The following is a 26,840-nucleotide window of genomic DNA, read 5'->3' on the forward strand; positions in this document are numbered from 1 at the left end:
CCCAGCTGCTCCCAGCGCCGGGGGTGCAGGGAAACCCCCCCCTCCTCTGGCGCAGCCCTGGAGAGGGGATGGTCCCGCCGGCTGCGGGAGGCGGGGGTGCCCCTGGCGGGACCCAGAGCGCGGCAAAGGGGACTCTGAGAGCGCAGCCGCGGCGCCCCTGAGAGGCGCCGCAGCGAGCCCCGCCAGGCCCCGCTGCAGGGAGGGCGCGCCCGCAGGGCACGCTCGAGGGAGCGAGCCCGGGGGCGGTGCGCGCTCACTCTGGCGCTTTGCCAGCCCGCCGTTCCGGCGCGGAGCTGGAAGCCGCCGAGTCGTGGCAGCCCCGCGCCGCCACCGCAGCCTTTGGTGCCGAGCGCCAGGCGGCGCCGTTTGGCTGTGCAAAGCAGCCAGGGGAAGAGGCTCCCGGACGATCTACTAAACCCCGTGTCTGTAGCTGAGGTAAGGGGGGCAGGGGTCCCCCCCTCCCCGGTGCTGTTTTTCCTTGAGTTTTCTAGGAATGAGGGAACTGGTTGAATTACACCTAGAGAGTCCTACAAAGCCCCGAGCGTCCTTAGCCTCCTCTCTCCAGCAACAGTCCTATGGAGTTCAGTGAAAGTCACTAGGATCTCTGCCCCGGAAGGACAGCAAGACTGGCCCATTACCTACGTGCCCACCCACTGCCTGAGCCCCACACTAACGCAGTTCTTACTAGAGATGTCACAAAACAATCAAGTAATAAAGTCAACATTTGTTCCAAGGCGAACAAGTGTTTCCATGTTTCCACTATCACAGACCCTTTAAATGAGGTATACATTCTGTGGGCAAGAAAAAAGACCTTTTCCTGAGATCGGTCATTTCTATGGCATTAAATAGAGAGGAATGGGTAATGAAAATTAGACAACTGCAGAAATTAAATATGATTATCTTTGCACATGCCAGTAGAAATTACAGTAATTTAATATAGAGGTCATTTCATCTATACAGTCACTCCATTATTTCATTTTTGTGGTTGCAAAAAATACATAACAAAAGTGTGTGCTAGATGGTCATTTCTACAACTCAAAGACGTTTAGGCTACTTGCATACCACTCACATTTCTGTACCCATTGTACCCACAACACACTACCACTGGCTTCAGGAATCAATAGGGCTAAATGCTGCTAGTGTCAATACACTACATTATTACTATACAGTATGATGGAAGCCAGTTCACAGCACAACGCACCACCAATATGTTACGATGCGAGTCAATTTAAAATGAAGAATGAGGGTGTGTTTCTAAACTCAGAATGAAATCCCAACTGAAAAGTATGTTTAAGCCTCCTGTATGATTTGATGAAAACCATATAGCTACATTACCCTCAACTATTATAACATACTACAGAAATAAGATATGGGCAATCTTATTTATCCTTGATTCTACTTACCCATATCAATATCTATATGCATATTACCACCTGCATTTGACATCATTATGCATAGAAGCACTACTTTTTCCTAAGTCTATGGTTTCAGTTCAGAAATGTTATTTCACACACACATATTCTTGAAGCAAATGGTCTAAATTTTCAGAAATAACTAGTGATTTTGGGTGCCTCAGTTTTTGGCTGTCCAACTTGAAACACATTAAATGGAATCTAATTTTCAGAGCATGGAATGCTCAGCACATCTGAAAATCAAGCCTCTTTAAGATATCTCAAGATGGACAGCCAAAAATGGAAACAGCCGAAAAATCACTAGATGCTTCTGAAAATTCATACCCATCTTTCAGGCACTAAGGAAATTTTATCCTCTGGAAGCAGTGCTTCTGGGAATTATGGCTGAAATATGGTAGTACTAGTGGATAAGCAAAGTTGCAGTTATCAAAATACTCTATCCAAGGATTGGTGGACCCTAAATTTCTATTTACGGACTGGATTTTGAACTCTTTGAAGAGTTACCTGCCATTTGTTTGTATGAAGTCCACAAGCTATCACTTGATTTATTTTCTTATATTACACAAACAGCAAATCTGGACCTGATTCTGATCTCACATCAGGTTTACACTGGTAACTTAGTGGACTTCAGTGATATTACTCCCGTGTTTCACCGATGCAAGCAAGATTAGACTCAGTCTTTCTGTGTGCAGTGTAGCTATATATATGCAGGAATTTTTCAGTGTGGTCAGATTCCACTATGGTACAATCTGAAGTGGATTGCAATGGTCGGATCTAATAGGGAATGCTGTGTGAATCAGTATTTAATGCACAACAAGATGAGTCACCATGATGCAAACCAGCTTTCAGACCAGTGCAGTGTCAGTCAGTTCCTAACACAGTTCAGTGAGTCAGATCCAAGCACCTAGTACAATATGACTCACTGACTAAAACAGCACCATGTGATTCTAATACCCAGTATGAGCTGTCAAAGCGTCTGTGTGAAATGAGTCAGTTCATAGTACAGTAGAATGGGATTTTTTGGAGGCCATTCATAATTAAGCATGATGTGACTGTGCGCTCAGAGGATATGGTATGATGGGAGTCAACAGAGTATATCAGGTTGAGTAGTAATCTACTGTGTGCAAGAGTTCCATCGTTTGTATAGTAAAGTGGCTTGTAAAATATCAAGCTGAATGAACATTTTTTAGCCAACTGTATTAAAAAAAAAATTGAGGCAAATGTTTTCATTGGATATGAAAGCTAGAAGTAGTAGAATTGGCAAATTTCTATATTCTCTGTATGTGGGGTTATTGGTTCCTTGCTGTTTTACATGTCCTATGGTAGATCCTCAGCTACTGTAAATTGTCAGAGCTCCATTAAAGTCAACTCCAGTTGTCACATGAGATAAGTCAATGGAGCTATGACCAGCTGAGGATCTGCCCTGTGGTGTATAATAGGGGGCTGACCATGATTGACACTCGTCTGGCATTGTGAAGGGGCATTGAATTGAGAGTAAATTATGAAACTACTCTAAAGTCCCTTTGCCCTGCCACAACAGTCTAAAGTATCCTTAATATTAAATGAGAATCAGGTCACAGATATTTATCACCTACCTTATCCATGGGTGTATCTGTGTATGTTATTTTTTCTGTATGCACAATATATTTAAGATTCTATCTCCAAAGGCTATCATAATTTCCATACATTCTAGCTGAACTGGCACATAGATGCCAAGGTTATGTGTGTTAGAATTACACACTTTCACTGAGGTCTCATGCAACAGTGGAAGCCCAGAGAGAAGTTTTGATTTTACACAAAGTTGGTTTGGTATGTGTGGGGCATCCTCTCAGAAAAGAAACACTGAGACATGGAGAAAAACCCCGTTTCTTAGAAAGAATGGCAGGTTTTATGTAGAGGATGGTTTCAGTGTGAGGATTGTTATGAGACTATCAGGCTGGGAAAGATAGCTTAGTGGTTTGAGCATTGGCCTGCTACAGCCAGGGTTATGAGTTCAATCCTTGAGGGGGCCATTTGGGGATTGGTCCTGCATTGAACAGGGAGTTGGACTAGATGATCTCCTGAGGTCCCTTCTAACCCTAATAATCTATGATGGTGCAAGGTGCTGAATGCCTCCTGTAATGAAAGCATATCACAGACCCTAAACTGTAAGTGAAATGAGTTGTGTACAGTTACTGTGTGGGTGTGTTACATTTCTAAGTGTTTCCTTTGAAATGTAAAGCGATGTTTTAATTTGTATAGATGAACAGAGCTCTTTGTAGGGGCTGCTACTCTGAAAAAATAAGCCACAGATGAAGGCAACCAACCTAGTTTCTCTCCATCTATAAATCATTTTATATAATACTTCTGAGTTTCCCCTGAATCCCACATAGAGGGAGACTACTTTCTTTTGTAATCACACTCACTGATCTCCTATTGGTCACTGATCCAATTCTATTCCAACACCCTCTTTGATGAAGCATCCTAGGTGGCTGCTAATATCACCTATACAGAAAGCTGATCTTGTTTTCTTCCATTCCCACCACCTCAGGCCACCTAATTATCACTGTCATGTACAGTTGTACAAGAACAGACGTCCCAAGTTTTTCCCAACTCTAGTTCATCAAAGTGACTCAAGGTGTGTGTGTGTTTATTAACATAAATGATAACTACTCTCAATTTGAAACATTGCCCTTTTTGATGCAGAAAGCTTATTTGTCACATTAATCAATGGAGAGGAAGTGGAGTCAATGTCAAGCTTTCTAAGGACCCAGTCCTGTTCTCATTATGATCAATTACAATCTTACCCTGACTTCAGTGAGAATATGTTCCAGCTTTAAACACTCTCATATTGCAAGTATATAAAACAAGGCTTTTGAAAGCAAGATTTACCTTGAACTTACACTCACTTATAACTTTTTTGTGACAATGGTAAGGAATCACAGAATCCCTTTCTTCTAACTCATTGATGGGCACCGTAGAAAAGACTATGAATAAAAATAGTGAATGACAGTAGAGTGATTAACATAATATTCATAGTGGGTCTGATCCAAAGCCCATTGAAGTCAATGGGAGGTTTTTCATTGTCTTGATAGGCTTTGGATCAGGCCCAGTATAATGATTGAAAAGTGACTGTACTGTGATTATGGAAATCTATGCACTCTGATTGGCTGTCAGCCATTATTAGACACACAATGCAGAGAACTCACATACTGTATAATTATTATAAAACAATCATACAATAATACAAATCAGATCCCCAGAACCAATCAGAGTTCAAGGAACTGGATAATTAGGAAAAGAGCGGGGGAGGAATATTGTACTTATGCTTCAGTAACTGTACAACATCTTTGCATTGTGGCTAGCTGAGAAAATTCCATTTTGTTGCAATATGAAAGAAGGAGAGGATTATGTAATATAAAAGCCTCAATCATTTTTTTTTCAGTGCAATTTTGATTTTAAAAATCTGACCTCTGACTATTTATACTGCATGTATTCCTCCTTTGGGTGATGTAGGGAGCTCACATTCCTGCTACAGAGATTAGTAAATACTATAAATGTAATAACTCTCTCAACCAAACATCATTTAAGCAGCTTTTAGCTAAAGATACAACTTTCATCCCTGATCTTTGTACTCATTTATGTCCAAAAGGTTAAACATAGAAATGCCACATAATCTGAGTGTCATACAGGCATGCATAAGGGTAGAGAGAGGTTCATACCCAATATCTCAGCATTAGTGCTGGGCATACATTTAAGCTTTCCATAATTTTCAGATATGTATTTGACTCATTTTAACCCTTGACTGATTTTTAGTAACAATGAGCAGCCAGCAGTTGATTATTGTTAGTTGCATTTGTACATGTTACACACACTATCTGTCTTGATAGGAAACATGGATATATCAGATGATGTTTCTTTATACAGTAGACACTTGTTTGCAGAACATCTTGTAAGAGCAACCACCACGTAAAAGCAACATTTCCCTTGAGAACCTTCCCTACTGTGCATTGTCCACTTGATAACAACAACATAACCATTGCTTAAGTGCAACATTTGTGGGATTGTAACATCACATCCAGGGGTGGAGATTGGGGGAGGGGAATGTAGGGGCATTGCCCCATCAAACTACATCTTTCCACTCCCCACCTGACCCCAGCCCTTCAGCGCAACTCCAGGGCACACTGCCCCGTCCACTTGCCCTGCCTGACAGAGTCTGGGTGGAGAGCATGTGTTGGGGGGAGGGTCTGGAAGAGAGGGATTTTGGGGGAGGGGGAAGCTGGTGTCAGGGGAGTAGCAAAGGCACAGGTGTAAAGTTTCCTCCTTCCTTCCTGAGCATCTGGCTTTCAGCCAGAGGAGTGGCGTGGGTTGCTGTTTTGCAATACAGAGTATTGGGGACCCCCCTCCATGCACTGAGCTATCCCGTCTGTCTTGGTAGCTGGTGGTGGAGTATGGGTGTGTTGTTTTGCTGTGGGGGGATGGGGAATCCTCCTTTCCAGGGCACTGACCTGTCTCCTTCTCCCCTCCTGTTTCCACTGTCCATGTTAGGAGCCACTCTCGCTCCATTGTAGATTGCGCGTGGTGTCCTCCCCAGCCAGCCATCCATCACCAAGGTGGAGCATGCAGCTGCCAGTGGGAACATCCTCAGCCTGTCCCCAGTACTGGGCTTGCTAGGCTGTTTTGCTGACTGGGGGCTCCCCTGCCCCATTTCCCCCAGACTTGGGGTACCCACACCCCTCAACATGGCTGCTCCACCCCTTCCAAAACACCATTAGCTCTTCATAAGTCTTTGGTCAGATGACACATCCCATAACAGCAACAGCCGCTTAGGAGCAACATAACAAAAGGACACCAAAGGGCAACAAACATCTGTTGTATCTGGTTCATTGCTTTTTGGGGACATTTTTTCATATTGAGTAGGCCTTTTTTTTAAATTGGGAAAGTGCCAGATTAACAGGACTGGAAACTAAAATCTTCCACTTTTCTACAAAGCAAGCACACTATCACCAAGATTGTCAAAAACAGCTAGATTCCAAAATCATTATTTAGGCACCAAAAGCATGTTCTCCGGCCAATTGCAATCAATGGAAGTCTTTCCATGGGCTTTGGTTCAGATCCAAAGTGGCCTGATTATTCAACAGTACTGAGCATCCAGAAAGGGAAGCATTAGGAATTGGTGCCACACGTTAGCAATTCCAGCCATTTACTTCCTTGCCTAAATATGGATTTTAGGAGCCTAACATTGGGCTCTTGCTTTTGAAAATCTTGGTCCATGGCATTGGAAGCACAAGCTTCTCCATTCTGCCACTCAATCTGCTTCATCCCCAACCTGAGCTCTGACCTCTCAGGGCTAAGACTGGCTAATTAGAGGTTAGGGTTTGTGATGTGGACACTTCTCTACCAGAATGAACTGGATTACCAAATTCATTTCCCATTGGCTATTGTACAGCCATCAGATAGTAAAAAATTTTGGTCATGCCCAACCTATATTGGATTTGAATTAGAAAGCTAGAAGGTAAATGGATAATGAGCCCATTATCAATTGTCTGACTGATCCAATCCCTCTAAGCAAACATAACATGCTGAATTAAATGATAACTATTTTGATTGTTTATATTGGTAAAATTGAATATAGATATTTGTTTTGTTATTGAGCTTAGATATCAAGATGTTTAGAGCATTTGCCTTGACATTTCAAAGCTGATTGTTTGGATGAAGAATGGCTGGCTGAAGCTGAACCCAAGAAAGATAAAGGTGATGCTGGTGGGCAGAGGAAAGCATTTTGAAGAGTTTTCAGCCATGATGCAGTCTCCTTTGCTGAAAGGTATATCTCCACAATTGGTCAATTTGGTCCATTGTTTAGGAATACTATTGGATTTCTTGCTGATGCTAAGCTTTCATGTGGCATCATCAGTGAGTAGGGCTTTGTATCCTCTCCAGCAGTCCAGGAGCCTTTGTCCCATCCTGGCGGATGATGATCTGGCCCCACACCTTTGTCGCTTCTCAGCTGGATTACAGCAATGTGATATATCTGGGCAGCAAGCCTTAAGCATTTAGGAAACTCCAACTAGTACAAAATACCACAGCACATCTTCTTAGCAGCATATGCTACCACAAGCACTCCAGGCCTGTCCTCCATTCTCTACACTGGTTTCCCAGGGAGTGTCAAATCAAGTTCAAGGTCTTGGTCCTTATCCTCAAGACATTCTATGAACTGGGCCCAGGATACCTCAAAGACTGCCAAAAGCTCCAGGATGAAGACTGTGGTTGACATCTTACATTGTGCCAGAGGAGCGAACTCTCTGCAGTAAGGATAAAGCTCATCTGTGTAGGAGACGAGGCTTTCTTGGGAGGTGGGGGGACAGTTTGAGACTGTGGAATGAACACTCCAAGGAACTAAGGGCCATCCCAAACCTCACCACCTTCTGCTCCAGTGCAAGGCACATTTCTTTGACCTTGCCTTTTCTACCATAAATACATAGCAACATGTATATTGGGAGGAAAAAACACCACTTCCAAAACAAGACTCCACTGCACACACTTCTCCCCTTGGGGAGCGGATGAGAGAGCAAACAACATGTGACAGTTGTTAGTCACATCTCTTAATGCACTGCTGGAAGGCACTCAGACATTATGGTGATGAGCATGGCATGAGAACCTACATGAAATAGACTAGTTTTCCCCTTTTCTTTTCAGAATTATTTTGTTGGGTTGTATCTATTTGATTGTTCAGCATGTAAACTTCCATTTAGCAAAGGGTAACCTATTCTGTCAAACAGTAACCAACGCCCTTAGAGAACTGAGTTTCCTGTTGCCCTTAACAAACTGCAGAGTGAGAAGATCTATTCTTTTCAGGTTACTTTACTTTCTTCCAAAGAAAGTCTTACAGGTCTTATTACCTTGAAACTCTTTTTGAGGAATATTCCATCCTGACTGTGCAGTAATCATCCTTCCATCCTCAAAAGAAAAGTGTTAATAGAGTGTTTGATAGTTTTCCATACTTTTTAGAAGTGGGCCCAGATTCACAGGCACTCTCTCGCTGTTCTGTGTTGCTTTGTTGATGCAAAGCGACTGTAAAGCCAGTTTAAGTGTACAGTTAATACGGGTTTACAGCTGTTTGGTGTTCAGTGTCACTGTGAAGAGTGCTGCTGTTGTGTTGCATTTCATTCTGTCACTTACTAGCACAGAACATCATTCTTTTATTTGCAGTATTCCCCAAAGGGATTATATGCAAGGCAAGATTTGGTGGATTCCAGGAATAGTTCTGTAGGGCTTGTTTACATTTTACCCTGGAGGTCTTACACAATACTCCCATTGATTTTGTGACATCTTCCCTGTCATCTGTCCATCCTCACCAAATCTGTTCACTTTAAAAACATGAACAAACTTTGGAGTGAGGAATACTGCCCTACAGATCCAAGTGCAAGGTATGGATCACCCCCTCTCCTATGGAAGGAAGTCTCATCCATCTTTGCTACACCATTCCCTCCTTCTTTCAGAATTTTCTGACAGCTCTTCACTGGTTTGGAGATCTGTGTGGGAGAATAGGGCAGAGACTAGGGAGAATTGGGACAGGGGAGTGAGGCAATGTCGCCACGTTAACCCTGTGGAGATGACCTGAGGAAAAATGTAGAAATTGGTATTCTATTACTTTTCTCACAGAACTTCCTTTGAGATGACTGTGTCCAAATAACAAGGAAAATGTTCAGACAAAATAAGGGGATTTTATAAAACAGCTAAATGAATGTCAAAGAAAGAGTCCAAGTCTGTGGATCACAAGAGGCAATAAGACAAGAAAGAATTCATAATTCCTCGGTTTAACAACTTTTTGTATTGTCTGGCCTATGAGAGAATTCACTTTTATTTGCAGAGTTAACACAGGCACTGGGTCAGATCCTTAGGAGGTGTAAATCATCATAGCGTCACTGACTTTCAGTGAAGCTTCATTGCTTGCCACCAGCTGAAGATTTGGCCCACAAGCAAGTGTTTTCATTGTTAATATTTCATGTATGAAACATAGGGTGGGTTTTTCTCTAATCATGCAGGATACAAATATTGATGAAGAAAAACACTTTCTTGTTGATGGACACGTTGTACTTCTTCGGTCAGAAAAACAAAAAAAAGACAACATTGCTATTAACCAGGACTAGATACATGTAAAAGCAGCTATTAATAATAAGTAGTATCAGGGGTAAGCCTTGTAGATGAACATCTCTCCTTTTAGCTCTAACAAGTCTCTGATTCTCAAATGAATTATTATTCTTGGTGTGCTTATGTCACAGAAAGCTGTATTTACTGATTGCTATTTTCAGAGCATGCACCTGGGAATAAGTAGCCAGAATATTTTAGCTGAGGGAGTCACAGTTGCTCTGATATTTAAGGAAGAATGAATGTGGTTTATTCATCTGCTAACTTCATTGTATGACTTTTGTATGAGCAAGAATCCAGCAAGTGTTGATTACTGATTCTTTCCAATTTCAATAGAAAACTGACTAAGAAATACAGTCTTCTGTCAGGTTATGTGTGATCCATCCTTTGACAGGACCAGGTGCATAAGGATGTATGTAAATGTTATTTTCTTAGGAACGTCCTATGTATCCAAGCTGTAGCATTTAAGATGCCATCCACCACCCTTACATTCTCTCTCTCTCTCTCTCTCATGTCCCAAAGCTCAAAGCCATTCCTGCTTAAAAATGAGGAAGTCTTCAAAGTTCCCAAACTGATTGTTCAGCAGTGCAACTCCATTACTGACCCCCTGCACACAGAGGGCTGAGGACTTGCCTGTAGCACCTCAATTCCAACTGGTTCAATGAATCAGAGCTCATAACTCAAACCTGGATCTGCCCCGTAACACAGAGTATAGCAACCAGACTGGCTGGGCTGTGGGCCAAATTTAAGCCATCATTTGTGAAGATGTATGAAGAGAGGCAGCCAGGAGGGGAGGAAGATTTGTGCCTGGCTCCCTCTCTGCCCCTTTTGCCACCTGTGGAATCTACACATTCTCGATAGCCAGAGTGCTGGAGAGGTCATTCTGAGCTAAGCTGGGCTGGAGGGGAGCAGTATTAGTGCATGTTAATAATCCTTGCTTTGTTGGGATTCGTCATGTCTGCAGTAGCAGTAATAGCTACAGGAGACTTACGCAAAGGTTGTGTGCCCACTTTTGAATACAGGCCCTGTCAACACTCATGAACACTAGCTGCACAGGTATCACTTAGGGTGTCGGACTTTGTCCATGACCTCCTGTAGTTCAGGCACTTAATAATACAATTGATTTCCATGCTTGTTGCTCAGTGGAAGGCACTTTGATCATTCTGTTCAATAGAGGGTATTTATAGCATTTGTTTTACTGGTATTGTTCATACATTATCTAACAGCAAAAACTTGGCACGAGGTTGTGAGGTATTTTTATTAGGATTTGTTTGGGATAGAGTCAGGGCCGGATTAAGGCAGGGACTTTAGGGGCTGCATCCCAGGGCCCTGGCTCAAGGCGGGGGCTACAAAAATAAATCACAGGCAGCGATCTCCATCTCCAGGCCAGTGCAACAGGGCACTGAGACAGGATGCCTGCATGCCGTGGCACCACACCACTCCCGGAAGTGGCCGGCTGCTAGCACATCTCTGTGGCCCCTGACTAGTGGGCAGGGAGGCAGGTCTGTGCACTTTCTCCACCCCCAGCACCAGCCCCACGGTTCCCAGCTAATGGGAGCTATTGGGGGCATCGCTTGTGGGCACGTGCAGCTCATGGAGATGCTGTCCTTCTCCCCACAGGGGGCACGCAGAGAGGTGCCAGCAGCAGGCTGCAGACACTTCTGGGAGCAGCTTGGGGCCATGGCATGCAGATAGCCTGCCTGAGCACGCTGCTGTGCTGTGGGCTGGGAGCCACCTGTGGTAAGCGCCTCCCGGCCGGAGCCTACACCTCATACTCCCTCCTCCACCCCCACCCCCTACCCCAGATCAGAATCCCCCTCCTGCACCTAAACTCCATCCCAGACCCTGCACCCCCTTCTACACCCCAACCCCCTGCCCCAGCCCCCTCCTGCACCAAACTCCCTCCCCAGAAAAAGACTTGTATACAGGGGCCTCACAAAATGTAATAGCCCTGGGCCCACAGAAGAGTTAATCCGGCCCTAGGGATAGTGGGAAGGGAATAAACCAAGGCAATGAAATCTAACATCATTACTGAGAGCTGCACATTTAAACCCATATACAGCAAGGCTCTTAAGCATATGTTTAAATTTAAAAGACCATGAGTGGGATTATTCACATTCTTAAACTTCAGCATGTGCTTGAGCACTTTACTGGATTAGGCCATAGGGCTAAAAACAGTTTATGCTCAGTTTCGTTGAGCATAAAAACAAGAGCTGGTCAAACAAAATTTTCCAATCCAGTGATAATTGAGTGCTACAGCAATGTCTATGGTAAGTCCAAATCTGCTCTGTACAGAAGGGGCTGTTTGCTGAATGTTTGTATGTGAATGTGATGTTGGAAAATGGTGCTGGATTGACACACTCTGAAGGCTGACGTTCATTTGAGCTACAGCGCAAGCACTGCATTGGTGGCAGGGGCAGCATCAGGTTCCCCCATTGTCTTCAGGGAGAAAGGTTCTAATTTCAAGGCCATTCTGGCTTTAGCATCTCTGCTAATTTGCACCCTTGTCTGCAAGTCTGTCACCAAACCTGATGTCATTATTTGTGATGTGTTCTCTCCATTGACCAAGCAATGAATGGAGGCAAACTCATTTCATATAAATCACTTACCAATCAATGGATTGCACTCAGCACCTAGTTTTGGTCACTAAACTGATCTGAAAAGATGATCTTCTGGTGACAGGCTCCAAAGCCTCTAGCTAAGAGACCAAACGCTGAGAAGCCTTCTATGGCAGGTGATAGTTCGTGTGACTTTCCTACACCTCCACTGCACCCTGCAAAACAGAGCTCTGACTTGGAATGCTATAATATGAAAGGAGTAACGAGCAATTTAGAGACATGGATAGGGACATATCCAGCGTGTAGAATGCTAGTCCATAAGTCCCAGACCCTGTGAAGGGAGGGAGCACCCCTACTCCTCCCGATCACCCACAAAAGCAGTTGTAGCCAAGATGAGCACAGGTTATTTCATACTATTGGAAATCAGGAATGAGAATTCTGCACTCAGTCTCTCTACTCTGCACTTCTTATGCACATGGTAATTTTCCTTGGCATATAATCCATTCACTTGGTTTGTATGCTGATCACCAGTGTTTAACTCTTTACACTTCTAGCAAACAAATGTGTACGTTCCCTCTGAGAGCTATAAAGTTTTCAAAGTCCGTCAATCATCACAAGCTCTTAATCTTGGTCATAGTGCTGAATTTTGATAGACTTTCATTTTAAAACATTTTTAGCATTCCTGTAAACACTTTTACACAGACAAAATTGGCATTTTCACAGTGCTGCAGGGCAAGAAAGTCATTGGGCAGACTCTTGAAACTGTTACTGGTGCAGAGGTGATGTTTTTTGCTGCTTTCCTCACTTAGGGAAATGCGTGAAATTCTCAGGGTAGAGTCACACACTGCTATAGTGAAAACACTTCCTGAACAATGCAAAACACTATGAGTTCTCTATTCCACGACATTCCCCTTTCATCTTTAGATTATTTTAGATTGGGGTTCTCAAACTGGGTGTCAGGACCCCTCAGGGGATCGCGAGGTTATTACATGGGGGTCGCGGGCTGTCAGCCTCCACCCCACACCCCGCTTTGCCTCCAGCATTTATAATGGTGTTAAATATATTTAAAAGTGTTTTTAATGTATAAGGGGGGGTTGCACTCAGAGGCTTGCTGTGTGAAAGGAGTCACCAGTACAGAAGTCTGAGAACCCCTGTTTTAGCTCATCTTGAAGTTGTATATGTTGCTACCTACTTGTATGTATTGTCAATTTTTCATAAACTATTCAAAGACAACAATTTCCACAAAATGCAATTTCTAATTGAAATTTTTCATTGTTCAGAAGATCTGAGGTTGGAAAATAAGTATTAGGGCCCAATCCATCCAAAAGTCAGTGGGAAAGTTTCCATTGACTTCAAGGAGAGCAGAATTGGGCCCATTGCCCAAACTATTTTTCCCCTCCGAATACCCTTGTGGAAAAATAACCTTTACAAAATACCAGCCATTGATTCTGTGTACTGTAGCAACAGGATCACAAATGAATAATTCCTCCTGATTAATATCTACTGCTAGTCTCATCACTGATTAAAAGATCATATACAGTAGCTTATTTGCTGATAAGCTTAAACCCATTCACACCAACTGCATAATTCAGTCAATATTATCTCACTCATACCCTAATTAGCAGCTGCAGCATTACACACAAATATAACAAAACTGCATGATTTAACAGCAGGAAACAAACTTTCCATATTGTCTAGAGCATCTTAGTTTACTGAAGTTAAAATATGAACTGGCTCCAAGTGGTAGATGTGTAACTTGTAATCGGAACATATAATGAAAATATATCTGAAAACAAAGAATATAAACATTAATTCTAGACAGTGTTCAGAAATCTTCCTCCAGCCAGGCATTCTGTCCAGGCATTCTATCATAGAAACTGTTTTTATAGGCCTGGGTCAAATCACCCATTCCTATGGTGAAGCCAACAGAGGGGGGTTATGGGGAAGAAAACACTGAAATTCTCTGTGCTGAGGCATTCCCAGATTGTTTAATTGTTCCTCTGTGGGTAGCTGTGGGTCCCCAGAGCCTACAGGTTCTGCATCGATCTTACGGAATCTGATGCAGACCATCCATGTAGCAGCACTTTGGTTTTGTACTGGCTCTGGAATGCCAATGTCCCCTCTCATCCCCATTAGAGCCATGGATTCCCCAGCCTTCCTGAAACTTCCTTTAAAGGATTTTTCCCTACAGCAAATGTAGGGCCCTAGGAAAGGTAATACAGTCCTTGCATTGGCTGGATAAATGGTGAAAATTTATTTTTTAAATTAAAAAGTTAGTCACACTGTCACTGGGTACTGATATGTCTTGCAAAAAACTGCCAGAGAAACATCAAGGACAAAGGAGTGTGAGCCAAGTAGTTAGGACCCTGATCTCCTGGTTGAAATTATTGTGTATGTGAACAACACCATGGTGAAGGTAATACTGGTGGCCGTTAGGGAGGAGCTTTTGCGGGTCACCTTCAAGGAAACTTCCCTCTTGTTGATCCTGTAGGTATATGGTAACTTCCTCTTGCACACACAAGACATGTATTTTCAGTCTAGATGTGAACCCCTGACTCAATTAAAGTCAGTAGGAATTTTGCCATTGAGTTCACTGGGACTAGGCTTTCACTCTACATAACTGTGATGAAAGCCTAATCAAGTACCATAGCATATGAACTGCTATGTAAAAAACTATCCCCCCTACCATCCCTGTAAAGTCCCTGTGGTAATCATCAGGAGTCATGTCACATCTTTGAATGGTGAAAATCTACCAGCCACATCCTTAGATGCGTGAATTGGAAGAATTGGTCAACTTGGTCACTTACCTGAAAAGTTGTTGGAGCAATTGAAGATAACTGTTACATCAGCAGTGAAGGAAAAATATCTCAGAACAGTATTTGAACTGACATTCCTTTAAAAAAATTTTATTTCCCAATTTACGATTGTAGAAAATATCAGCCACAATATTGCATTTATTTTGGTGGCCCTTTCTTAAATTCAGCTGTTCTCAATCAGTTTTAATTAATCTCAGCTGCTAAACTTGATAGAGGTACATTCACCCAGCAATATAGCATATCACCATACCTGGATACAAAATTATAAAAGATTGTTCTGTGTATGCATACGATGTGATTTTCAAACACTTGAGTCCCACTCTCCATTCTGTAGGAGTTATGCTCATCACAAAAACTTGGACGATCAGCTGTGGCTTCAACAATGCTCTAGTTTAATTACAAGTTAGATGTAGGAATCATTTAGTGAAATTCTATGGCTTCTATTACACTAGACTAGATGAGCATAACTGTCCCTTCTCACCTTAAAATCTGTATTGAGGGCTATCCAGAGTGATTCTGTCCCCAGCATGCTAGAGCAGCCTCAAGGCTGCTCTAATTTAGACTGCTGCAATAGAAGATAAGTGGAATGCAGTGAACTCTTGCTACACACCCTCGCCCCTGGCCATGCTGAGGATGAGGGAGGGGGAAGGAGTCTACCAGCTCTACATCACATCACCAGGGACTATTTTACCCCATTTATGTTTTATCCTGCCAAAAAGCCAAGCTGGAACTGAGAATTGCCTTCTTGTTATCTTATTTGTCAAAAGAACTTCAAATATGTCAGAGACTGTTATGCTCAGTGATGGCTAAGGCCACAGAAAACATGATGTTGGCATTATATAAGCATTTTTGAACAGTAGGAGCACAAGAGAGCTACCCACCCCTTGAATAGACTAAAAAAGACCAAAGGGAATTTTAAAACAACATTCCAGCTCTGCACTTTTGGCATGAATTTCAACCCAACGTGTAACTCTTTCAAAAAGTGATAACTGCTTGTAAATAAGGTCATTCACTAAGGCTGCCCTCTCAGTAACAGATATCACATCTCTCAGTAATCACATTAGTGATCCTTTAGCACAAGTGAGTCAGATTCTCAGTTGGTGTAAGTCAGAACAGCTCCACCAGAGTCAGCTGAGGAGCTAACAGCATTTGTTTGACCTGAAAGACTTATACATTTTATATGGCTGATTGAGCTTTGAAGGAGGAGTATAGTGGGGCACACATTTTTTTCCCCTCCCTAAAGTGAGATAGCTGCTGTTTTGAATCAGCAGAGGAGTTTGAAGAGAAATGAAGGACCTGATTCTCCTATGCCTTGCACTTTGTGTGGTCATTTACTCCAGTGCAAACTGGGTGTAAAATGCTACTAAATCAGATTAAAGATAGGTTTGAGCTTCTGCATTCAGATTCAGAGTCAAAGTTCTTCAAAACGTAAGGTGTCCATATGTAAGATTGTGTCTCTGGCCCATTGCTAACATTGACATTTGCACACAGGATATAAAGTTTGGCTTTCTTTTGTAGATTCCTACATACAATACTTGGTGGAACAACTGATATATCTATCTTGGCCCTATCATCATGATAGCTGAGACCCTATATAAAATCAACTTTTCTCTGAAAACAATACTGCAAATGGCCACAGACCTGATCCAGGCATTCTGAGGTTGATGTGGCTTGGAATCAAACTATTGCTCTATCTCAAAAGGGTCAGATTGTCACTATGATAGTAGTCAGAATCAGCATGGTCCAGAAAATAAAGTGAAATCCTGGCTCCATTGAAATCAATCATAAAACTTCTATTGACTAATGGAGCCAGGATTTCCTTCCTGGAGTCTATTCCTAGCTCTCCCATTTACTTGCTGTGTCTCTTTGGACAAGTCACAACATCTCTCTCTGCCTCGGTTTCCCCTTCAGCCTCCCTCCCGGACTGTAGAGTGTAAGGTCTTTGGGGGGCAGGGATGGTCTTTTACTGTGTTTGTATCGCCCTGAGCATAATGGGGCCCAATCTCAGTTTAAGCCTCTAAGCACTACTATAACACAGACTAATAATAATATTGTGATAATGGAGAGATAGGCATTTTATTTTACAGTGAGGATCTGCTCAGAAATGTGACTATGAAAGACAGCTTTGATTTAAGAGATCTGTTTGTATTTAGAATGCTTTAGTGACCAAAGTAAGCGTGAATGAAGTGATGTATAATGCCACCTGCTTTATTACAGTTCAGTTCATTTCTAAAACCAAAGTGGTGTTAAAAATATTAAGAGACCCAATCATCTTGTCATTTGCATGCACACAACTGCTGTTGATTCCCAAAAGAGCTCCAGGTGCACTATTCATTGGACTTTCCTTAAAACAAAGTAACTGCTTTGGACTAGACATCTTTAAACCAATAGCTACATTCTTGCAGGAACTTATACTTTTGGTCTCCATATACTTTTTAAACATTTCTGTGCCATCTTAAAAACGTGTGTTGTCATTTAGAAATAGTTGCAAAAATCATTTAACTCTGAGCAAGAAAATTACTTCATATTTAAAGAGGAATCTAATGTTTCAGTGTGTACATCTGCTAATGAAGCGTAGAGCTTGAATGAGATGCCAAATTGTACCTTTATTTTTTTCCTCCTCAACCCTTCATAAACTATAAATTGGGATATAAATCACATAGGATGAATATTGGCTTTACATTCATAAAGCTCTACAGCTTCCAAATATCCTTTGTTAGAGTGAGCACTTCACAAGCTACATTATAAACAAAACCTATTGGGGGGAGGTGCGAGGAGGCATTTGCTACAGAGATGCTTACACGCTCTTCCTTCACACTGAAGTATACCAGAGAATATCTTGCAAAAGAAATTAATTTGAAAGGATAATAAATCTAAAATAGTAAAAATCTAAAATTATAATTTTATAAATATAATAGATCCAAATAAGGATTCTTTGAAATAGGAGATATTTGTGGTGGGTGAATAGGTACATTGACTTATTCACCTCTTTCTCCTATGCCCTTCCCCCTCCAAACACAAAAAACAAAACAGAAGACTAGCTCTCCTAATCAGATCATATATCAATTCAGTTGTAAAGTGGGTTAGAGGTATTTATTTGCACAGAAGCCGCATAAAACATCTACTAAACAAAGCTGGATGAATTACATAAATAGCACTCATTTGATTCCAATTATAAATTAAACTTTTCTAATTGATAATAAGAAAATGTTTACTCCCTACCAGGTGCTGGGAATACATCAGATATACTATTGTCTCCTGTAATGTTTTGTTTATAATTACTTTTTATTGTAAACACAAACATGCTTTGTTTTTCAAAAATAGGTACTGCGAAGAAAGCTGAAAATATTCAGTATTTCCTTCTACTGTAATGAACTTGAAATCTAAGCAACAAAGAAATAAGAATGTACAGATGTATTTTCCTTTTCATATTTATTCTTTCATATTTTAAAATTATCAAGCTGGTATTTTGGGAAGTAATATTCTTGCTTATGTTTTAGATTTTTGGTCATTTAGGGACTGGTTGTCAAAGGGAGCAGATCCATAATGGGGCATCATTCTGTGCGTTTTCTCCCTATTATATAGGAGCTAAGACATGAAAAAAATATCTTAGCTATGCTGGTCTGATGTTATCCGACAAAATAGGTGTCTCTGCTGCTGTGCATGACATACACATTTTCCCTTGGACAAGGAGATGGTTCTAGCCAAAACAAAACAAAAAACACTAACCTATATAATACCATCAGTAAAAGGAACATCAAAAAAAAGCATTGATCATGAATTAATGCTGCATTGAGTTGGAATAACCTGCACTTTTTTACATACATGATTTTGTAGTTTTTGTAGCAATGCCTGCTGCATATGGATTGAGCACCTTTCTTGCCACCATAGTCCTGCATAAATATATCTGAACACAGAGAGAGAGAGAAAGAGAGATGATTTTAACATGATGCTCTCCAGCTCATCAGATAACATCTCATACCAGTTATTGAATCACAAAGATCAACTCCCCAAAATCTGCCATTGTTAATGGTATTTAAACTCCTCTGCAGTTTTGATGGTTTTAGCAACCTACAATGAACAATACCAAAAAGTATCACTTTTCACAGGAGGAAGAATAGCTAAGTATCCAAAATTCATCTAAAATCATAATGAAGTAAAGTGCATTTGTCCCTTTAGGATTTGATATTTCATCAATGTAATGAAGTTTACTTGTAGGGTATAGGTCAATAGGCAGCAAGTCATTCACAGGGAACACACACATGCACACATACCAAATTCTGCCAACCTCTCAAGCTCACAGAGAGGGCTCACAGAAAGTTACATACTTACATGAGAAACTGCAGTGACTCCAGACGGACTAGTCACATGTTTAAAATTGCACATGTACAGACTTGTTTGCAGGCTTAGGGAACCAAGCAGTTTTCCTAGAACAATCTAGAGGCATCCCAGGCTGTCCCCACTATAAACTATCACATGTGGTCTATGGTTATGGGAATAGACTGCTTAAAACTTAATGTTGCCTGGCCCATGTCTATATCTCCTCAGCAGGAAAGTAATTTCCTCCCCACATCACGAAGACTCTGAATCTTGCTTGAAAGAAAAGCTGTGTTAAAGGAACACAGAGTCAGACCCATGACAGTCAGTCAGATCCTAGCCTTTCCCCTTTTCGGTGGTCTAAAGAACAGATTTTCCAAATTTTTCAACACTGACTATGGAGCCCAAATTCTTAAAAAAATTTATCTCCCATTTACACACCTCTAAGTCAGTGCAGAGATCACCAGCTGGGAAAGGAGGAAGAATCAAAGTCTAAACTATAGGTCACTTCACCCTTTTTTCCTTAGAGGTGGCATTATTTCCAAAAACAAAAGTCAAAAGCACAACAAATTAGCAACACTACTGGAAAATAACCACTGGGAGCTTTCCAGCTACAGCTAGCTGAGAGAAGAGGGAACATAAATGACCCCCATGATAACCTTCTTTGAACCCACTTCCACTTTCCATCCAAATCACTCATGTTGTAGGAAGGTATCTATTAACCCCTTAAATTTACACTTTGTCACAGAACGTCAACGAAGACGTGGATTTTCCCAGCAGCTTCCAAGGAGAACAGCAGGAGCCATCAGATTCCGAGTTCTTTTGAAAATCTGGCCTTAAATGATACCCAGTGAGTCTTTTGTGCAGAGGTTAATTTTTCCCCCTTATTTTGGTTTTTGCAGCCCATGGGATCGGAGCGGATGGAAATGCGCAAACGGCAGATGTCTGTGGCCCAGGAGACACCAAGTTCCACACAGGCACAGCATGGCATTGGGAATCGAGCTTCCAATGCCTGCTGCTTTTGTTGGTGCTGTTGTTGCAGCTGTTCATGGTATGTCTTTTGGTGTCTCAACTCAAAACTACAGGGGTGAGTGATGGCCAGTGATCAGGACAACATAAACAGCATAGCACTTGGGGTAATAATACAAGTTTAGAACAACAGGAAAAAGATGGCTATGTTGCAATTCTGGATACAGTTTTCAGCCCCAATTCTTGTGGGTTTTCCATTGAAATAATTAAGGATGTAAAAAGAGTTCTATATACCAGCATCAGCTGGGTGTGTGTAACGGGAGGGCCTAAGATGGCACTTTAAATAAAAAGGTATGTAATTCTTTTCTTAGCACTGCTCTAGGCTGCACGCACATCATGGTAACAATTTCCTTGTTACTAAAGCACCACTCATGTGCTTGATGTTGTACAAGACAGAACAGTCCAGTTCCAGCACCAAAAAAACCCTTACATTCTAAGGCCTGGCCCTTGTCTACACTAACGGGAAAAGTGTAACTCAAATCGACGTAGCTTAGGTCTACTTACTGCATGGTCCACGCTATGCAATATCAGTGAGGGCTTGGCTACACTTGCAAGTTGCAGCACTGGTGAGGGGGTTACAGCGCTGCAACTTACTTGGTGTCCACACTTACAAAGCTCAGCCAGCGCTCCAACTCCCTGGCTGCAGCGCTGGCTGTACTCCTGGTCTGCTACGTGTAGCGAATCCAGCGCTGGTGATGCAGCACTGCTCATCAGGTGTGGACACTCACCAGTGCTGTTATTGGCCTCCAGGGTATTAAGAGGTATCCCAGAATTCCTGTCTACAACAAACTGGAAGGTACTCCCCGGAGCTACCAAACACAGCTGCTCTTTGCTCCAGCGAGCGAGCCGAGCCAAGGCTTTGGAATGTTCACAGCTGTTTGCTTGGGGAGACAAACAGCATGGCGGGGGGGAGAGAGTCCGTTGGAGAACCTGCTTATCTGGTCTGAAGCCTTTTTACATTTAAGAGTGATTGAGAGAGGGGTGGGGGAAATGGCCAGAATTTGCAAGGCAGGGAGCTCACAGTGTCTGCTCCAAAAATCCGCTCTCTCTGTCTCCCCGACGCTCCGTGTCACACTCCACCCCACCCCCCGCTTTTGAACTTGCAAGGCAGGGAGCTGTCACAGTGTCTGCTCCAAAAATCCGCTCGGACGCTCCCTGTCACACTCCACCCCACCCCCCTCTTTTGAAAAGCACGTTGCAGCCAATTAAACGCTGGGATAGCTGCCCACAATGCACCACTCCCAAGAGCGCTGCAAATGTGGCCACACTGCAGCGCTGGTAGCTGTCAGTGTGGCCACACTGCAGCGCTGTTCCTACACAGCTGTACGACCACAGCTGTAACTCCCAGCACTGCACATTTCCAAGTGTAGCCATACCCTGAGAGATGTTCTCCCATCAACTCCCCTTATTCTTCTTGATGCAGAGGAGTACAGGAGTTGATGGGAGAGTGATCTGTGTTAGATTTAGCGGGTCTTCACTAGACCCGCTAAATCAACCACTGATGCATCAATCACCGCTCATTGATCCCCCGCTAAGTGTAGAAAAGCCCTAAATAAGACAGAGAAGACAAGACACATTGGGAGGCACAGAAGAGGGAACGACTAGCATTTAAAAATTATTATTGCTAAGTCATGTCTTCTGTAGAAAAAGCGAGTCTTTAGGAGGGATTTGGACTGGAACAAAACAAAGAGAACATTGATTTTTCAGAGATACTAAGCACCTGCAGTTTCTGGTAAGTCTATGGATCAACTTCAGGCATCCAAGTCTGAAAATACTGGCCTGTATGCATGAGGAGCTATAATGAAAAGGCTTGGAGATGGTTGTGGGGAAAATGGAACATTTAGGTTGGCATCACTGGTGAAGCAAGAAGATTCCTACGGTTGATGAAAGAATTTTTCTGTTGACCTAGCTACCACCTCTTGGAAAGGTGGATTAACTATATTGATGGAAAAACCTCTTCCATTGATGCAGGAAATGCCTGCACTGCGGCATTACAGTGGCACAGCTGCAGCACCATAGATAGGGCCATACCAAATTCAGGGTTCATTTTGGTCAATTTCATGGTCATAGGTTTTTTAAAATCATAAATTTCATGATTTCACCTATTTAAATCTGAAATATCATGATGATGTAGTTGTAGAGGTCTTGACCCAAAAAGGAGTTGTGTGTGGAGGGGGGAGGTCCACAGGATTATTGTAGGGGGTGTTGCAGTACTGCTACCCTTACTTCTGCACTGCTGCTGCTGCTGGTGGCCCTGCCTTCAGAGCTGGGCAGCTGGAGAGCAGCAGCTGCTGGCTAGGATCCCAGCTCTGAACGCAGAACTGCCACCAGCAGCAGCGCAGAAGTAAGGATGGCACAGCATAGTATTGCCATCCTTATTTCTGTGCTGCTCCTTGCAGAGCTGGACCCTCAGTCAGCAGCCACCACTCTCCAGCCACCCAGTTCTGAAGGCAGGAGCACAGAAGTAAGGGTGGCCTGGTATGGTATTGCCACCCTTACTTGTGTGCTGCTGCTGCTGGCAGGGTGCTGCCTGCAGAGCTGGGCACCTGGCCAACAGCCGCCGCTCTCCAGCTGCCCGCTCTGAAGGCAGCGCAGAAGAATGGTAATACTGGTACCCTCCTAAAATAACCATCCAACCCCCTTGCAACTCCCATTTGGGTCAGGACTCCCAATTTGAGAAATGCTGATTTCCCCCATGAAATCTGTATGGTATAGGATAAAAGCACACAAAAAACTAGATTTCACAGGAGACCACCAGATTTCACGGTCTGTGACACATTTTTCACAGGTAGGGCCCTAGCTATAGGGTATGTATACACCCTAAGAGATGCTCTAGCTCCAACAGATGTTATGGTCTTGATGCAGAAATTACTGGCTGGGTTCTATGGCCTGTGTTATACTGGAGTCAGACTAAATCTATAAATTTTGGCCCAGTAAGGCAAATTTAAATGAACTTAGTCTGCAATGTTAAGTTCCTAATTTTGCTTCCTTGCATTAAAATCCATTCTCGCTCAAATGTAGAAAAACATGGCTCAGACATGGAAGTATTATCATCCCAATTTTACGGCAGAGAAAATGAGACACAGAGACATTGAGTGACATGGCCAGTGTCACACAAAGCAAGTTAGGATAGAGGTAGGAATTCAGGAGCCAGGAGATCTGGGTTCTAATTTTGTGCTTTCACCTCAAGAAACAAAAAGGGAAATTGTTCATAAGGAGTAGAGATAGATGTGATTTAGTGCAGGGTCTCTTTCTATGAGAATGATTATGGCCATGTTTAGTAGTATTGTCAAGAATGAGATTCTGGCAACTGCGAAAGCTTTTTAAGCCACCAGATCTTTATATGGTTTGCCCATTAAAGGCATTACATACTAATGCTAAACAATAGTAATAACCAACTGCAGGTAGTTATAACATTGGGCTACTTTCACCCTTGGCTTTCTGAGTTGCTATAAACTGCCATATTAAAATTATTCCTCTAGAATAGAGAGGACAGAAAGGTGCAATGAAGGAGTGTAAGGTGGGTTCAAATCTATCGGTCCATGAGGTTCTTATTTACTATGAGAAATCTCATTGGCTGTTAGTGACCTGACAGAATATCCAGTTTTGCATTTAAGGTCCAGGCCCACTAAAATAGAATAACTATATAGAGAGAATACAGAGCTTTGGGACATTTGGTTCCTGGAAGATGTCATAAGAACAAGTTAAAAATTAACTTGTACACGGACAGTTCCTGCAAGATGGAGAACTCCCAGTAGGAGTTGAGGGCATTCAACTCCTAGCAGGCAGAAGACAGCACTTCTTATATTTAGTTTCTCTCTTACTACAGGCTTTTGCTTTCTTGACTAAATATGAGGCTGCCATCTCCTTATTTATTCCAGGAATTCATATTTTAGTAGCATGTCGGTCAGTCTTATCACAAACTAAAATAGCCATCCATTTTCCTTGATAAGTCATTTGTCACACTATAGTGGTATCTTACTGTACCATTAGTGATGATGATAGTTTTTCCTGAGTGAATCTGCAACACTGTACCAAATAAATGGAACTGCATGTGGCCACGACCCCACTCCACCCATTCACTTTTAAGATCCACTATTTGTGGACAGAATAAATCTCTCCTGCTGTTCAGATTTGCAAGACTGAAGACTTTGTCCTTGAAGCTTCTTTACCTCACATTCAGATAAAAATAGGCAAACTTCTGGGTCCAAAAATAAAGTGGCCAACCTGTATATTAACTGGTTACTTATTGAAACTGTGATTCTTTGAGATGTGATATAGACGTGTATTCCACGTAGGTGTGTGCGTGCCCAGATAATATTGCCTAGCAGTACCCATAGAGGAACGATGCTTGTGCCTCATGGCCATAGCCCCTCCCTTAGCTATATGAAGTGGCATAGCCCTGCCTCCTGCCCCAGCTTCTTCGCTTCAAATGCCCAGAGACTAGACTCTGATGCAGAGGGCATGGCAGGTGGGTCATGGAATACACATCTGCACCACATCTTGAAGAACCATAGTTACAGTAGGTAGCCATTTCTTCTTTGAGTAGATACACCTGTGTATTTCACTTAGGTGACTTACAGGCAGAACCCTGGGAGGCTGGGCTCAGTCTACCTAAACAAGGCTTGCAAGACCTCCCTACCAAAAAACCTGCATCCACCCTGGAAGATGCGGTGATGACATAATGGTTCATAAATGTATGTATGGACAACCATATGACAGCCCTGTATATGTCCAATATTGTGATGTCACTCAGGAACTCTACTGACATAGCTTGTGCTCTCTTAGAATGAGCTTGTACCTATGAGGAGGCATAGCTGAAGCTGTTTCATATGCATACAGGATCTTATCCATTTAGAGAGTCTGTGAAGAGACTGCTTGCTTTTTCATATGATTTGCATATGTACAAACAGGCAAGGCAAAGCCCGAAACAGCTTAGTCCTATCCAGATAGAAGACTAGGCATCGCTTGACATCTAATGAGATGAATCTGGCTTAGGAAATAAACAGGCAAATATACTGCCTGGTTGAAATGAAACTGAGAGACCACTTTAAACAAAAATTTTGAGTGTGATCATAAAGTCACTTTGTCTTCAGACAATTGTGTATAAGGAAGCTCCGCCATCAGAGCCTGCCACTCTCACACTCTTCTTGCAGATGTTATTACTCTGCTTTCCACAAAAGCAGAAAGGGACACAATGCCAGAGGCTCAAATGAAGGTCCCATTAAAGCTGCTAGGACTGTGTTAAGGTCTCACAGAGGAACCGGCTGTCAGACCAGAGGATGAAGAAGCCCTTTTAAGAATCTTGCTACCATGACAATGGAGAAGACTGATCTTCCCTGAATGCTCCAGCATGTTGATATGCTGTGAGCACACCTGCTGACCACAGACCTTCAACTTTCAGTAACCCCACACATGCCTCCTAACCTATCAGAGAAGCATCAGTGACAAGAGACCTGGTTAGTAAGGACTAGAGACCCTGGCAAACCTCCTCTGAACACATCCACCACTGCAAGGAGCCCAGGACCAGTTGAGAAAGGTAGGGGTAAAGAGTCAGATGGTAAATAGTTCCAAGTCACATTTGGAGAGGGCGAAGGTGCAACCTTGCAAACTGGACCACCTACATGGAAGTGGACATGTGGCCCAAGAGCCTCAGGCACATCTGAACTGTCATGGAAAACTGAGGCTGGAGACCGAGGTAAAGATGGTGAATTACCTGAAAATGGCTAGTTGGCAGAAATATTCTCAAACTCGTAGAGTGTACTAGGGCCCTAGTAAACTCTATTTTCTGAGTGGAAACCATATTTGACTTCCCAGTGTTTAGAATGACACCCAGACACAGGGCCGGCTCCAGGCACCAGCAGAGGAAGCATGTGCCTGCGGCGGCACTCCGTCCATTCTTGGGGTGGCACAGTCCAAGCAATTTTTTTTTTTTTTTGCTTGGGGTGGCAAAAATGGTTGAGCCGACCCTGCCCAGATGGCTGAGGAAGTGCAGTGTAATGTTAAAGTGAGAAAGAACTTTCTCTCTGGACCTGTCCCTCAATAACCAGTCATGCAAGTATGAGAAGATGTGGATTTTTTTCTTTCTGAGATGACCATGCATTTGGACAGAAGAGAATCCAAATGGAAGCATCATATACTGATAATGGTGCTCTGCTATGACAAAGCAAAGGAATTTTCTGTGGCCTGGCAAAATTGCCACATGAAAGTAGACATCCTGAAGGTTCAGAGCAACAAACCAATCATTCTGAGACAACCTGGGGAGGACAGTAAATAGAGTGACCATTTTGAACCTCATGCATCTGATATTTTTGTTGACACCGTGAAGGTTGAGAATGGGTCTTAACCCTCCCCTGGATTTGGGCACCAGAAACTATCAGAAATAGCACCTATGACTCCAGTGTTCTGGCAGAACTCCTCCCCCGCTCCCAAAGGCAGTAGACCACAAACCTGCTTGAGGAGCAATACCTTGTGAGAAGGGTCCCTGAAGAGGGGTAGGAAGGGATGGTGGGAAACTGGATTGCATAGCCTGATTGACAGTGCTAGGACCCAGCTGCCACGATCAAGCCCCAGACATTGTA

General features: G+C 42.7%; 1 protein-coding gene across 1 annotated transcript in view; it reads left to right on the plus strand.

Moving 5' to 3' along the window:
* The window catches only part of RGS20 (regulator of G protein signaling 20), a 43,971-nt gene that overhangs the window by 935 nt on the left and 16,196 nt on the right, over positions 1–26,840 (plus strand). Inside the window, exon 2 of the mRNA XM_032774699.2 lies at positions 20,133–20,281. Within this exon, the coding sequence (XP_032630590.2) occupies positions 20,133–20,281 (149 nt within the window). The remainder of the gene's footprint in view (positions 1–20,132; positions 20,282–26,840) is intronic.

Source organism: Chelonoidis abingdonii, chromosome 2 (genome assembly GCF_003597395.2).
Source record: "Chelonoidis abingdonii isolate Lonesome George chromosome 2, CheloAbing_2.0, whole genome shotgun sequence".
NCBI lineage: Eukaryota > Metazoa > Chordata > Testudines > Testudinidae > Chelonoidis > Chelonoidis abingdonii.